Source organism: Branchiostoma lanceolatum, chromosome 16, assembly GCF_035083965.1.
Source record: "Branchiostoma lanceolatum isolate klBraLanc5 chromosome 16, klBraLanc5.hap2, whole genome shotgun sequence".
NCBI lineage: Eukaryota > Metazoa > Chordata > Leptocardii > Amphioxiformes > Branchiostomatidae > Branchiostoma > Branchiostoma lanceolatum.
This window is the reverse complement of record NC_089737.1, coordinates 7,154,979-7,171,223: the sequence shown is the minus strand read 5'-3', so window position 1 is coordinate 7,171,223 and position 16,245 is coordinate 7,154,979. Positions and strand designations below refer to the sequence as shown.

At 39.0% G+C, this 16,245-nt stretch overlaps 2 protein-coding genes across 2 annotated transcripts in view; both read left to right on the top strand.

Moving 5' to 3' along the window:
- Nucleotides 1-8,947, top strand: part of LOC136421630 (metallophosphoesterase domain-containing protein 1-like) — a 55,168-nt gene extending 46,221 nt beyond the window's left edge. The window contains exons 5-6 of the mRNA XM_066409094.1: nucleotides 5,614-5,724; nucleotides 6,575-8,947. Of these exons, the coding sequence (XP_066265191.1) occupies nucleotides 5,614-5,724; nucleotides 6,575-6,726 (263 nt within the window). The 3' untranslated portion in view covers nucleotides 6,727-8,947. The remainder of the gene's footprint in view (nucleotides 1-5,613; nucleotides 5,725-6,574) is intronic.
- A 376-nt stretch (nucleotides 8,948-9,323) lies between these two features.
- LOC136421857 (dynein axonemal assembly factor 3-like) lies at nucleotides 9,324-16,050 on the top strand. Its single transcript, XM_066409425.1, has 11 exons — nucleotides 9,324-9,644; nucleotides 10,252-10,345; nucleotides 10,887-10,991; nucleotides 11,596-11,731; nucleotides 11,952-12,045; nucleotides 12,320-12,442; nucleotides 12,782-12,904; nucleotides 13,516-13,738; nucleotides 14,179-14,368; nucleotides 14,888-14,969; nucleotides 15,372-16,050. The coding sequence occupies exons 1-11, from the start codon at nucleotides 9,417-9,419 to the stop codon at nucleotides 15,435-15,437; spliced, it is 1,464 nt and encodes a 487-aa protein (XP_066265522.1). The 5' UTR covers nucleotides 9,324-9,416; the 3' UTR covers nucleotides 15,438-16,050.
- The last annotated feature ends 195 nt before the right edge of the window (nucleotides 16,051-16,245 follow it).

Here is a 16,245-nt window from a genome sequence, read left to right as displayed (position 1 = left end):
TCTATCAACTTCAAGGATCTGATGGGAAATTAAACAGCCCCCTGGCTTGAAACTGTGACATTCTGTATTTGATTATTACCCATTGTAGTTAGACCAGAGGGACTGATTAAGTCAGGCAATGCCCTAATCTCTAATTTGGTATGAGTTAGAACGAGTCCAGGAAAACAGGTTAGGGAGAAGGGAGATTATAGAGGCCTCTAGGGATTTGTTTATTGTTTTGTAGATTACTGAAGCCCCTATCTCATTGAACCTATGGCACGTTGGCGACTTCCCTGCGTCGTAAATTGGATTTGTGTTACTCTTGACTTTATAAGGAATATCATACAAAACATACAAGTTACAACTAAAAAGACAACAAAACACACAAAGCATAAAAAAAGTTTTTTATCAATAAAATTTGTTGGGTGCGCTGTCAAATTGCTCGGTCGCAGCGAAGTTGCCAACGTGCCGTGGGTCCAGTGAGATACCTGAGATACCTAAGTGTTGATGGTCTTAGTGATTAGGGTAACAGACTCAAGAGGTCATAGGTTCAATTCCCAGCTGCATTAGGTCATCCAGCAGATGTTGTGTTCTTGGGAAAGGCACTTAACATTACTTTTCTCACTCCACTCAGGTGTAAATGGGTGCCAGACTTTGGTTAGGGAGGCAAAAGGCGGTGGGTTAGGTCAGGAGGATGGGCTTTCAAAACCATGCCTAATATACCTTGGATGAGAGCTTGAAGGGAATGGAGGTCCCTAACTTACTACTAATTCCAACTTTCCTAGCCTGGTATCCACCATGTTCTAGGACCATGCATTTGCTCCTTTGGCTGCTTCCATATACATATATGAACAGTTAGGCACCTGTTGATAGAGAAACAATTGGCATTTGAATTTTTGATCTGAACCTAGAATATTATAGGCAAGAGTTCCAATTGGCTTTGAATAATTACACGGTCCTCACATGGCATGGTAACATAGCCTGGAGTCCAGCCTTGTTAGCTTTGGCCGTTTTTTTTGCTGGGCTTTAGGCCAATGGTTACAGTAACAGGGTTCAAACAACCACACTGCTTCTGAAATCACCGTCAGGACGTAAGGACCAACTGTTTCAATGCCGACGGGGGCCAAACTATTCTAAGTGGAAGCGATCATTGGTGTGAACTGGAATTAGAATAGGATTCCAGGTCCATATCTGATCCTCCTTCTGAGGCACTTAAGGTTTAAAATTGGTAATTTATAGCTTAGGGGGCTACGTAATGTTCACTTTCTTTACAGATCACTGAGTCTTCTACATTGGGGTAATCTAAATGGATACTCAAAGTGGATGACATTTTGGTCAGACTTTTGCAAAGTATGGAAAATATGAAAAAAAATGAAAGTGCTGCAGTACCATAGACAACTGCTAGCAGGCCCATAATTAAACTTGACCCTCTTACTAAAACTCTGACACCTACCCATGCACCAAATACCACAAAGATCCATCCACAACTTCTCGAGTTATGTCCAATAACAGGCAAAACAAAACGGCACAGAATGCATAACCGTCCTAACTGAAGTAATGACCACATATCGTAACGGTTGTGCCGAAAAGTTTGAGAGTATTTTTCTGACCTCTCTCAAAAGCAGTCATGTGAGATACATTGTAGTGACAGCGTGTCCTTGGGTTCTTGTTATTGAGGCCGTGAGATTGCCATCGCTATGCACCAACCCGAGTCTAATGGAGGAGAGCACCCATAGGTCATTCAGCCCAAGGCTGATCGAGTGTTTACGACTCTAATAAATCAGCACTCAGGAGTAATCTTTGGGGCCTTGTGATATCCTCTAATTAAGGCTACACCAAGTTGATTTCTTGGTTTTCGAATTTTCCACTTAATCTTTTTTTTCTGATTTGAAAATAACACATAAGAATCAAAATGCTCAGTCATATTTTGCCACCAACAGATAAAAAAGTTCTAATCTTCCTAATACATTTATATAAAGTTTTTCCTTTCCAACAATGCTTGAGAAATTGAATCTATTGTCTGAATATTTTCCAGCCTGGTATGTTAATTTTATGCATGACTCCACTGTGGCATTTGGGTCTCATCATTTAGAACAATTTTTTGCCTGCCCGCTCCATTTTTTCATGCAAAAGTCTGAGAAACAAGAAATTGCATTGGCATGGCCTAACCAGTAGATGTTAGTGACCCTAAATGTTTTCTGTGTTCTCCCACACAGCATGAGTCCAATTACAAGATTCGTTAAGTACATTTTCCAAGGGTTCAGGGTCTATGGAAAAAGTTGTCATGTTGCTGAAAGGGTTAAAATAAAAGGTGGGATCTTTGCCCTCTGTGCAACTACTCTTGAAAAGTTTGTGACACTATTAGGAATTTCCTGGAAAAACGAAAGTGTAATGTTTGTTCTATCAGGAAAGCTTTAATCTTGGCTGACAAGCTAATCTTAAAGGGTAATGTCTGTCTGATACAAAGGATTAAAACATTTGTTTACAAGAGGCTTACATGCTCGTACATGTATTTCAAGAAAGGATGATTCAACTCAACACTTAGGTCAGTGACCCCAAATGTTGTCTGTGTTCTCCCACACAGCATAAGTCCAATTACATGATTCGTTAAGTACATTTTCCAAGGGTTCAGGGTCTATGGAAAAAGTTGTCATGTTGCTAAAAGGGTTAACATAAAAGGTGGGATCTTTGCCCTCTATGCAACTACTCTTGAAAAGTTTGTGACACTATTAGGAATTTCCTGGAAAAATGAAAGTGTAATGTTTGCTCTATCTGGAACGGCTCCCAAAAGAATCTTAAAGGGTTATGTCTGTCTGATACAAAGGATTGAAACGTCTGTTTGCAAAAGGCTTACATGTACATGCACGTGTTCTGGGAAATGATCATTTAACTCAACACTTGGGTCAGTGACCCCAAATGTTGTCTGTGTTCTCCCTTACACGCACCATAAGTCGAATTACATGATTCGTTAAACTTGTCATGTCGCTAAAAGGGTTAAGATGAAAGGTGGGATTTTCACCCTCTATGCAACTACTCTTGAAAAGTTCATGACACTATCAGGAATTTCCTGAAAAAACGAAAGTGTATAATGTTTGTTCTATCTGGAAAGGTTTTGGATCGGCTGCCAAGCTAAATCTTAAAGGGTTTTATGTCTGTCTGGTACAAAGGATTAAAACGTCTGTTTGATGAAAGGTGGGATCTGCACTCCCTATGTAACTATTCCTGAAAAGATCTTGAGAGAGGTGATGACACTATTAGGAATTTCCTGGAAAAAACTAAAGTGTTAGTTTGTTCTATCTTGAAAGCATTAGGCTCGGCTGACAAGCTCATCTTAAAGGGTTAAGTCTGTCTGGTACAAAGGATTAAAATGTCTGTTTGAGAGGCTTACATGCACGTGTTCCAGGAAATGATCATTCAACTCAACACTTACATGTAGGTCAGTAATTAACCCCCAAAATTCCCCTCTTGCCGGCATTGGACACCCATCTTGCCGAAAGAAGGGAGACCCCTCGTGTCGACATAAGAGCAAAAATCTTAGACACTAAGGACGTCTTTTTAAATTTTCTAATGTCTGCCATTTTTGTTACTAGTATTTCATACATAAGAGCTTTATTTTCAACATATTGTTGTCTTGAGAATTCAGAATTCAAGACGTCAAAAAGGGATCAAATAAAATGGATTTTCCCTTATTATTTTGGATTCTGTTCTGTCTTGTCTGTCATGACCAGTGGAAAAATAGCTCTCACATGTAAGTGAGCTTAACTTTCTTTCCAAACCTTGGAAATAGTAATCCATGGATCAACTTTTCATGTCAGATTTCAAGAAACAAGTTTCTTCAAAAATGTCTAATCTAATTTTAAGCTCCTCAGTGAGATTAACTTTATTTCCAAACCTTGGAAATAGCAAGGAGGTTATAGACTATATAACCTCTTTGGAAATAGTAATCTAAGGATCAACTTTCTCTGTCAGATTTCAGGAAAACAAGCTTCTTTCAAAATATCTAATCCCAAAAGACAGCCGGCTACATCAAAAAGCAGTCGGAGCTTGTGTGTTCCTCCCCTATGACGTTCTAAACAGGCAATTAGTCAAACCCACATGTAAAGTCTTCTTAGGGGTGGAAAATTTAACTTTCAATCCTGCTCAGACTTGAAAATTGATCCGATTCTCAAAGGATTTCAGCTACGATGAAAGAAAACGATTTTGCAAAACACGACCTTCAAAATACAACGGTCATGATGAATTTCTGAAGTTCGACGCTGAGGAGACCTCTTGTAACATGACACTGACATTTGAGACGGAATCTAACAAGGTCACTGAGGGTATACTCTAATTTGAAAGGCCCTCAGATATCAGGAGGACAGAGTTGTAAAGGAGAATCAATGGTGGACGTAGATTTGTGGTTCAGGAATCAAAGAAAATGTTCCTGGTCCTAATTGGGGTCATCCGGATCACCTTGTAACTTGACCTCTTGTGTAGAGTTTCATCCTGAATTCAGCGTTGTTGTTTGTTGTTGAGTAATTCCTCGTCATGCAGAAAAAGCGTTTCAGCGAGTCATGATCTAAAAATTTTCTTTGGGGTTGCCGGCCGTCCTAAGTTCACCGTTAAACATTGTTGGCTGGCCTTTTGTTAAGCGTTGCCAGGACCCCCCCCCCCCATGCAGACCCTCATTTATTTTGACAAATCACACTTTGACTATATATCCGTAAGGAAAACAGGTGGTAATGGCTGCAATTCTGTTCCTGACAAGGTTACAAGAATTCTTGTTACAATATCATTAGATTCTGTTGAAATTGGCTCCCCTGGGAGTGGCTGTATATGTGAGGGTTTGAAAATTACTATGATTTGTGGCTTTTGAGGATTGCCCACCACCTGCACATAATTGCTGTCTGAAGTGATCGGTTGTTTTGATCTTGTCCTGACCTAAACTTTCCGACCTGCGTAATTGTACATGTGGCTGAGCCAATTAGGATACAGACATTGGGGAGGGGGTCATTCATGAACAATTATCTTGTGGAGCCTTTTCGTCTAATTGCTCTTTGAAGCTAAAACAGGGATAAGTTCTTGGCCACATATCAACTTAAGGGATTGGATTTGGTTTTGTAGTGACTTTGTCCTTGGTACTGAATATAGAGATATTGTTTACTTCCAGTCCTGTCTAGCATGTTTGAGCCTTTTGTAAAACTATTTAAAAGTAAAAGGACATGTTTTAATTGTTGATAAATTAATGCATTTGTATTACATCCATTGTAAAGCATCCTGTGTTTTTATTTCACACTCTATTTTGCATCAGATGTGAAACAGAAACGGCAAAGAATGTCATCAATGTACGTTCTGTACATTTGTAGTTACTTCACCCTAAAGGAGTGATAAGTCAGTAAGGTATCATTTTGGCTTGCCTGTAGTGTGTGTATGTGTGTGTGTGTGTGTGTGTATGCGTGAGTGTGTGTGTGTGTGCGTGTGTGTGTATCTGTCTCTGAGTTTTTGCTATTCTCAATATTGGAGCATTACCATACATCCTTAGCACTGCTACTCTAGTCTATAGCACTGAAATGGTCGACACAGCAGGTAAGGGAGTGAAGTCTGCCATCTCTGCTTGTCTTGAAAGTTAATTGATCTTGTTGTCTTGTCCTCCAGGTCACGGCGACGTCACCATCACAGGCCAACACGTGGGCTGCGTGGATCTTCTTAACACCATCCAGAAAAGAGTCAAACCAAAGTACCACATCTTTGGACACATACATGAAGGTGGGCAGTGCCCTTCCTTACGCGGGTAACTCACTGATTTGAACTGCATCTAATTGTGCCAAATCATTGTGGGAACTTTGCCAATTTTTGCCAATTTTCCATTGCTGTCACGGGTGAAGTATGTGACCTCTACAAACAAAATGGCCGCACCCAGAATGTCATATTCTCAGTTTGGGCTCAAAATCAGATACAAGATAACTTGAAATAGCAGTGTTGCCGTTCACTTAAAAAACAATGTGCAATAGTTGAAATTCATCAAAAAGGGATTTGCAGTGATCCTGAAACTTCTTTTGCCCATTGCCACAAATTTGCCAGTTTAAATTTTCAAAAAATTTGCAATTTCAGTTGAAAACTTTGTGCCAATGTGCAAGTGCCCCAATATGGTGTAATAAGGTGCAGTCCAGTGAAATGTCCCATGCATTTGCTTGTTTGCTATTGTAAGGATTTTTAGATTTTTAAAGATAATGTTAAACTGGAACCTCAACTTGAAAACAGAGTCTGAGTGGAAAGTCTGTACCTTAGCACTCACAGTTTCAGGCGTTAGACTCTTAGCCCTCTGTTTTTTTTAATGTCGTCTGGGCTAATTTCTCTAAAATGCCAAGAAGATAACATGGTAAGGCCTGATGAGTAAAGAATTTTGAGGGTGCCTTCATCTATGCACAAGTCAGCAGTGCCTCCTATTGACTCTTGTAATAACTGCAGTATTTTTCTCCACCTGCAGGTTAACTACATACTCAAGTTAAACATGCACAAGTGTTACCAAGTGATACCTACATATACATGTGTTATCAAGTCAGCAGTGCCTCCTATTGACTGTTGTTATAACTGCAGTATTTTGCTCCACCTACAGGTTATGGCATAACAACAGATGGAACCACGACGTACGTCAACGCTTCCGTCTGTACAGTTCGTTACCAGCCCGTCAACCCACCAATCGTATTCGATCTTCCAACGCCCGAAGAAGCCATGAAACAACTCGCAAAAGAACTTGACCTGGACTAAAGAAAAAAAACGAGCCAAATTTTGCTATATTAGTCTAAAAATTATGAGTGCAGATTTTGTCCACAATTTTTCTCTTTTTTCCCCAAGTTTTACAATATTGGTGATATAAATTGTTCCTTTAGTGGAATGTAGTGACAATGTAAGGAAGGCTTACAAGAAAAATTGAAAAATCATTTTGTACAAAGCAGATGACATATCACAGATTTTAGATGCAGCTTGGGTTTTCCTACAAGATGTGTGTAACAACTATATCAAATGGACTTGAATGTTTGCCTACAATACAGTACATGCATGACTTATTATGGCTAGAACTGGTACTAGTACTAATGTAAGTATTAGGAAATAGATTTTTGTTTTTCTGCTATATTGATACTAAGATATCAAACTGGCCTTTTCTCTAATTTATCACTTTTGAAATGAAAGGTTGAGATAAAATGAACTTGTGCAAATATGCAGCTGATTTGTAGATGACAATGCCTGCAATTGGGATCAAATTTTAGATGATTTCATTTGTAGGATTGAGATATGATAAAGATTGTCAATTGACATTTCCTCCTTTATTTCGTGATATCATGTATATAACTATCAATTTGACAAAAAGTAGTGGTGTTTTAATGTCACTCACTGCGTCATGATATTGTTCTTAGTCATTGAAGATGAGTTTCTGTAATTTGAAGTTGTATGATATCATTTCATTGTTTCTGATGCATTTATTACACAGAATATGCAAGGATTCAACTCCACCATACAAGTAATAGACCAAGTAGTATTTTGGAGGGAACAGCTTGTGTTAATGGGAAGAAAAATTACATGCAAATGACAACAAGGGCATTGACATAGGAAGAAATATGCAAAACAACAAGAGAACAGATTTGCATGATATCTTAACCAGACAAATATTACACTTACTGTTGCTATGTGAACATGACCCCCCTCCCCACTCTACACAATCCATCTTACTTTATGTACATGTCAAAATAAGTCACAAAGTTGATCAATTGGTTTTGATATTCAAGGCTTTAGACATCACAGCAGAAATCGAAAAGAATTTTGAAAAAGAACAAGTTGTGTCAAATGTAAACAAGATATCACAGAGGGTCAGTTCAGCAATGTTTGTGCAATAATTATTTTGTATTGTTGAGATCTAGAGCTGAATGTGACTGTACTGTATTCCTTTCTACATACATACTCAGCTTATTGTATAGATGAGTCTTTGGGTTGGAAACAGTGACATGTACATTTAGGATTAATCGAATTAATGATTTTGTAATATCATCTATGTTCTGTTGTATAAATCAGAATTCCTCTTATCACTGTAGTGGAGGTGTGGTGAATTTTATTGTGTCTTTGACAAATTCTTATATATCTATAAGTAATGCTGTTTGGAAAAGGCTATCTGTTGAATTTGTTTGTTTGAACGTTTGTTTATTCATGAGAAGGTGTATTTGAATCTTGGGTCTACTTGAGCAATCACAAAAGAGAATGTTTTGAGTGGTATGAAACTTGTTTATTCTAAAGGGCTTTTTGCAGATGACAAAGAAGTGACTTTGTTTGGATATTTGCTTCTTTAATCAAGAATTGTTATTCTGTTGTTGAAAACTATTCTCCATGCAGATGTTTAGATTGGGGGCTAGTAGTAGCCGGGATTTTTAATGCTGTCACTCTCAATGGCAGATACCATGGCCTTCTCGTGAAGGGAGGGCAGTGTTAAAAAACTACCCCCCCCCCCCCCCAACAAACCTCTGCTTGGAGAATAGTTGAACCCTACAGAGCATTTACAGTTTAACACTATAATTGCATCACATCTTTCGTGTTTGCATAATGTAATACATAGGAAAGATATTGAATACAAAACAAATTTAAAGAAAGTTTGATTGATTCATCATAATTGTGAATGTAGAAGGTTGCAAAGACAAACTACATTTTTGTGAAGATTATACATGTACCTTTAAACAGACGTGTACTAGATGATAAGCTGTAAATATCAAGTGAAGAAAAAATAGATATCAGTTTTGAATTGTTATATGTATCATAGATGAAGTGCTTCAAGCCTACAGGAATGTTGATAACAATAAGAACCAATATTTGAAGCTCAACTGGTGTTTGGTGTATTTGAAATATATTTTGCATTGAAAGGTTAGAACTATCCTAATGGTGTCTCACAGGATTTTGGTTCACTTTTTATTGTGAAGCACTGTGAATAAATATCTGGAATGGAAAACATGTCTGTACTTTTCTGCCTGTTTCTTTTACCATAACTGTGGAAAAAGAAATGCTTACAGGAACAAGAAAATTCATCTTGCTAATATTTCTTATCAACTGTAACTGTTAACATTACGTCTTACAGTAACAGTAAGTGCCAAGGAAAGAGTCCCAGCACAAGTACAATTTCATAGCTTTCTTTTAACGTCAATTTTGTTAATTATCATGCTCAGACATTAACAAACACCCCAGGAACATAACACCTGTGGGAGTAAATTTTATTGCAATACTCCATTCGATAGCGCCATCTAGTGAAAAAAATCGCCAATGCACGCAACAGGTGGTTATGCCACCTGTTACATGCATTGCCATTTTATTTCGCTTGGTGGCGCTATTGCACTGCATAATCACAAAATGGCGGGTTTCTCTGAAGTTTTGGTTTAGAACTGTGCTTTTTTCGAAGATTTCTCTCTTTTCCGGACAAGGACATGGCTTCCAAGGGGACCGAAGGTTTCGGGAACATCGCTTGGTGGGGTTTCAGCCCAGCACAGGACTTACAAGACTTGGGAAAAGAGCTACGACTAGAAAAATTGACGCTTTCTGAGTCTGCAGAACCTTCGAGAGATCTGAATGTTTTGCTGGTTGGAGCTGGGGATTGTAGACACATTTTGAAGACGATTGCTCAGTCTTACAGATGGCAAAGAAGGAAGATCAACGTACGTATCTGTTAGGCATTATGTGGGGACGAGAACAATAGCAACAGCAGACGAAAATCTAGCACGGGACGATAAAGTGTGGGAGGGGGGCGTTTCGGTCGTGTTCGTTTCCATGGTAATTGTAATCAAACCTATCAGCTTTGCCTTTCATGACTTGTAATATTTCAAGCGAGTAGGCTGACTTATACTTTGCTTGTAATTTTTCAAGATATTAGATTTGGCCATGTTCTGTTTGTCTATGTCTGACTATCTTATTTTGATGAATTAATGTTACATCATGTCTTAAAGGTAACATACATGTATATATTTCATGCTAGACCATATAACTCTTGTACTGTTCAATGAACTGGTTGTTGTAAGCTGAATAAAGTATCTGTTTCTGTATAGCCGGTATATTTTACCCTTAAGCGTAACACACCAGCTTCGCAGGCACTCGGCGCGGAAGTAGCTGGTTATATTACACTGAACGACTGTCACACCTAACTTTTGCACATCTAACCGCAAGCGTTGTTTAAAGCTACAGTACTTAGTGGCATCGAGTTCCACTGTACACTTTGAAGTGTAACAAAGTGTTTTTAATCTATTATTTCCTGTTATCTATCCACAGTTCTATGTAGTAGAGAACCAGTTGGAACTGTTACTGAGACACCTGCTGTTACTGAACATCGCTCTGGAGCCACCGGGGAGGATGGGGCTGCAAGGTGAGTCCTATTTCATCTCAGGAACTGTCGGGCTCAAAATAACTTTTTTCCCTGGTACCTGCAAGTTTGCAAGTTGTCAGAAATCTTGCCTGTAATACGCCAGTTCACTGTCTGAGTGAGGTCAAAGGTGAAAGGCGCTTTACACGACCTTCCACGCTTCACTCAGGTGGAAATGAGTACCTAAAGCTTCGGTTAGGGATGTCTCTTGGATAGAACGTTAAATGGAGGTCCCGTGTTTGAGCAGAGCCACACCTCCAGCAATTGTTAAGGAAACCACCACACTTATCGAAAAGAGTGGGGGTCCTTCCCGGTGTGTAAGTGGATCAAAGCTTACAGTCTTGTGTACCTCTTATGTACCGTGCTTGGATCCTCAACTTATTGAGGTTAAGCATGTAATAACGACGGAGTAGAAGAAGGATTTAAGCCCCGAACTTGTAAACAGTTCTTGTCTAGACCATGACTTTATACCATGTCCTATTCATCCATACGATTTGTTGCACTATTGATGATGACATTGTGCTATATATATTTTTATTTGCAGAGAAAACTGAGCTGTACCTGGAGGTTTTAGGAGACGCACTTGTGCGAGAGCAGACGGCTGACTACATCAGGACCAAGGCTACAGACTTCATCAAACTCATCACAGGTGTGCTTCATTGTCTGACACTTCTTAACCTTCAGCACACTGAAGTAGCCGTTTGGCACCCAACTCCCTATTGGTTACAGAGTTAGGCAACAGGGAGAAGGTTAAAAGTTCCATGTTTTCTCTGTGTTTTCAACACAATTGAATTTTCTATTAGGAAACTTTGGCTTATTGTTGTTCTACAGTATTCTAAGCAGATAATGACAGCAGTTTTGGACAATGAAAAAAAAGAAAGTTCGATTTTGTCCTTGTTGCTAGGAATGTAGCTTGTCTAGAAATCAGATGTTTAAAACAGTGTCATATGATATGAAATTTCAGTGATTGGAAAGGAAAACAAAGTACAAGCAAGTGATCATCTCTTTCATACCAATTTGAAGTCCTTTTTAAATGTCTTAAGATTAGTGTAATGTACAATGGAGTAGGCCTCTTGATTAGTACAACAATTGAAAATACCTGACAGGTAAGAATACATCTATCAAAAATGAAGATACAGACTCTAACCCCAGAGCATAACTTTGGATACTTTGGATACTTATAAGAGATAGTAACAAAGCTTAATCTCATACAATAATATATACAGTAACACTTTTCATGTGTGTTACCACAGATGCGGACAAACTGGCGCAGGACATGCCGCTGATTGACATGTCGATGTTAAAGTTCCGTGAACGTGACGCCATGGAGGCCATTTGTAAGTTCTGGAGGGACACAGAAAACAAGTCATTCGACATTGTCAAGTTTTGGTAAGTCCAAATTTAGAAAACTTGTTATAGTTATACTTAGGACTTCGGAATAAAATGTTGTTCACTGACAGAAATGAAATGATTGGGAAATTGAAAGAAATGAGAATTCATATGCAATGCATGCTTCAAGTTTTATAGCATACTTTAACTTTTTTTAATCATCAAAATCAATGAAAATGACATAATGTGAATTGGATGGCGTATTTTGTCTGTACCGCAGGGACGCCAGACAGAGGCGGTACCTGGAAGTCCGTTACGACAGTCGGAAGAACGTGTACGACTGGGACCGCACCATGAAACTACACGAGAAGGATGTGAGTTTGAAACAAGTTTCCTTTGATAACAGCTGTACTTTCTTTTTTCCTGCAAACAAAACAAACTTTAAGGAAAACACTCTATACCATTAAGTTGTGAGCAAATGACAGAATTGACAGAATGGATGAATCAATAAATGAATGATTGAAGGAAAGTGTAACTGAATTGATGAAAAAAAATGAAAGAGTGTTAACTAAGAAAGAAGATAAATGTCGCCGAAAAGAATTTGGACAGATTTTGATGTTTAGACTTACAGAAATAATGTTTCCTCAGGCTAAAATTCTGCATGGTTCGGAGTATAACCGGTGGCGAGACACGGGCGTGGCTTTCCAGGTCCGCGAAGGAGACTACACTGTGGGGAACCGTACACTGGCATCTGGGGTACTCATTAAACGTGTAAGTCTGTTAATTGCCTCTTAGAATGATTTTGTTTCAAGCGTTCATGTTAAATGTTGGTTACCTATGTCCTGTGCATGCATGTATATCTTTTTATACCATGTTGTAGCAAACTGGAATTGGGAATGCACGTAGTTTCATCAGGTAACAAATGGTTAATCAAGTCATACTGGATTCTTTTTTTCACAACCAAATTGTGATTTTATCTGCTGACGTTTCAGCAACTGTTCAGCTACAAATGTACCTTCCTAAGGGATCAATGAATAACTTGCTGAATGCGGCAAGGAGGAGCAATTCTTCAGAAGATGTATGGAAATGTTTATTTGTTTGTTTGTTTAGGAGGGTGAGAGGATCCCGGCGCGTGGATACTGGGGTGACATCGCCACCGGCCCTTTCATCAGCCACGGGATAGAGTCGGAGAACCAAGACCTGTTCAAGACAGCTAACGGACTGCACACCGGGGTGAGAAAATTGTTACTTGGGTTTTAATATTAAATGTACTGTTAAAGTTTTTACCACATTGAGATGGTGTTTGTTGGAAGCATATGTAATGTACTGAAGGTTCAGAGCTTTGCGATTTAGAATAGCTGAACACTCAGTGCAAATGAAGTGATCGAAAAAGATGAGGAACAACAAACAATTTGATTTGATTTGATTTGATTGGAACTGCAATGGTACAATACAGGTGGGACACAGGCAGCTATTGCTGGTGTTGTGACCCACACATAATATACCCGTTTTTTACACCTGGGTGGATAGTCGTGTAAAGTGTCTTTCCTCAGGGCACAACATCAGTGGCGTCAGGAGATTCTACGATAAACTATATAGTGAAGAGTATGATTAGTGTATATGTCATAGCTCCAAAAAAGAAAGTTCTGTCTATGAGTCCAAATGCCACTATATTTGTGACTACAATTGTGTATATGTTATGATCTTTGGTATTATTTTTACCAAACTTTGCTCTATTTTACTTCAGAAATCAGTTAATTAATGCATGTTGCATGCTAGAGGTATATTTTTTTCACACATTTCCAATCAACTATCAGACCTGTATTTTTTTAAATACATTTCAGTGTTGCTCGTTTGTGTCAGAATACAACCTACTGGCCATGTTTCACGAGATTCTACACAAGGAGAGATACGTCCCTCCTAAAGAGGAGAAAGAAGCTGAGGGAAAGAAAGGAGCAACACTGACAGAGATAACAGAGGAGGAGGAAGAAGAAGACGATGAGGGAACAGAGCAGACTTCTGGTACATCAGGAGGCGAAGATGGTACAGATAAAGATGAGGAACAAGGTACGTGTACTGTAATGATGGAGAATTCTATTTTGTAATAGATTAGTAGTGGTTTAAGAATATATGTTCTATAATTGAATTGGGATTGAATCCCAACTTTTTCACCATAGCTTGGGGCTTGTGATATAATAGACCGATCCCATAGCCCCACCCACCTCCATCAAAATGTTAAAATGTAAATTAAGAACATAAAAATGCAAATATTTGACGGACATAAAGAACCGTTCTCTCATTGGTCGAACCGCTGATTGCTATTCTGTCATTGGTTGAACTGCTGATTGTGATGGACAGTCAGGATCAGTTTATTGGAGGTTTGAACAAAATGATTTGTGTGTGCTCTATTACGTGAAATTTTAACGACTGTTATGCAAAATGTATGTTGCCAGTTAACCATGACAGGACTAAGCCATTCAAAACTCCCTGCCCCCCCCCTCCCCCAGCGCTCATCCCCTGCCCAGAGTTCAAGGTTCACTTCCTGCCGCTGAACGCCTGCAGCGACATCCCGCGCCGCAGCAAGTACGCCGGGCTGTTTGACGTGGTGTTCTTCGCGACCGGCATGGTCCACGGGATCACACCCGAGCTCAACACAACCCTCACGGACGAAGCCGTCATCATTGTGGAGACGGCAAAGTGAGTATTGTTCTTCCAAACTCTTTGCTTGTTTCGTTTGTTTGTATTGCATACCTGGGAAAACCACCTCATGGTGTTACACACCAGGTTTGTACTGAAGAGTACAATCTGCATATCCGGATAGATTTATTTCATCCACTGACAACTACTCTTTAGATAAGTGTGGTGGGTTCTTTTACGTGCTCAAGGTGTGGCCCTCCTCAAACAAGGGACCTCCATTTAACCAAGGATTTAACGTCCTATCCAAGAGATGTTCCTAACCAAAGCTAGGTACTCAAGGGATTATCAATAGGCTGATCCCATAGCAATCTCTCATTGGTCAAACCACTAATTGCCACACTATCATTGCTAATTGTGATGGACAGTCAGGATCAGTCTATCGCATGTACATGTATGACAAAATTTTGGTTTGATATTTTTAAACCTTCAAACTTTGTTAAATGTCCTCGAACAGATCTCTACAGCTGCCATGCATCAGCACGTGGATGATTGATTGATTGATTGATTGATTGTTGCCAGGTACCTGATAGACCTGAGGAATGAACAGCTGGAGCAGTTTGGGAACAAAGTCAACGAGATGGCAGCCACAGCAGGCTGGAAGGTATGTGGGTTAGGGGGTCTTTGGACACCAGTGTGTGGGCTAGGGGGTCCTGATTCAGGTGAAAATTGCTGCAGTAAAAACTTGGCTAAGACTGAATTGTGTAGTATATCTGAAATAGAGATTATGTAATATATACTACTAATAAACGTTTTTGAAGTGTATTCTAGTCCTAATAAAAATCTAGTCCAAAGAATATCTTTATGGTGAACATAACTGGGTGTAACAAATGCGTCCTCGAGAGAATTAAGTTGAAGACAGGGTCAAAAGACCTTCAGATTTTACATGATTATATTTCATTATAATATGCTCTTTGCCTGATTACTCCTATAATGTATAAAGGCTTTTTCATCTATGCAGACTGAAATGGTCACCTATTGATATGTTTTGTTTTCTTTCTCTCAGCCCATCTCTACATGTGACTTCACAAAGGATGTGTTTGCCAAATACCAGTTCAAGAGAGACTCATGAACATCTATGACATGAAGTCTCCTTTGCTAGCTATGCAAATTGAGTAGACACTGATGTAACAATTTGATAATTGAAATGATATATATAGGGGAACATTGAAACATCATAAGTGGTCTGTGTATCATATTGTCTAAAACTGTGCAGTTTGTAAAATCAGATATAATTTCATACAGTTATGAAGCATACATTGTGATGATGAGCTACTCTCCAAGCAGAGGTTTGGCACCGGCTGGTTTTTGACGTTGTGACATAAAGAAAACGGGACAAAATAGAAAGCCTGACAAAAACATGTAAAAACACACGTAAAAAAACAGCCGATGCCAAACATCTGCTTGGAGAGCAGCTGAGCATTGGAAATCAGAACAAACTTTACTGCAGTGTTCCTACAACAAATTCATTAAAATATATAAGGTTTCTGTCTGACTTAGGCTATACGTATCCATTGAACTGAAAGATTGTGTTTAGAAAAGTATTGTACACATGTTGGACAGATATAAGCAATTATTTCAAAACCTTGAAACTACCTGAAAAAACCTGTTGGTGTGATTCTCTTTTTCTTCTTCTAATATATGCAGTATGTTACCCTCACTTCTAATAAACAATGTTGTTTTCATTATGAGTATCAAAAGTTATAATAGTCTGCCTACAAAGCATGCCCAATGTTATATTCTTAAGAAACAATGGGGTGTCTATCATGAGTAACATTAAGTGTACACGTAAGTACATGCTGGCGTTGCATTGCGTAACTGTAGGATGTCTGGCCCAGAACCAGAAATACTGGGTTTGAACAAATGCCCTCGATGTTTTT

What these genes read in the sequence shown, in the direction of transcription:
- LOC136421857 (XM_066409425.1), top strand. Translation starts at nt 9,417, where the DNA reads ATGGCTTCCAAGGGGACCGAAGGTTTCGGGAACATCGCTTGGTGGGGT. An exon ending in TTCGACATTGTCAAGTTTTG is followed by an intron (nt 11,732 to 11,951) that starts GTAAGTCCAAAT and finishes TCTGTACCGCAG; the next exon opens with GGACGCCAGACAGAGGCGGT. An exon ending in AGATAAAGATGAGGAACAAG is followed by an intron (nt 13,739 to 14,178) that starts GTACGTGTACTG and finishes CCCCTCCCCCAG; the next exon opens with CGCTCATCCCCTGCCCAGAG.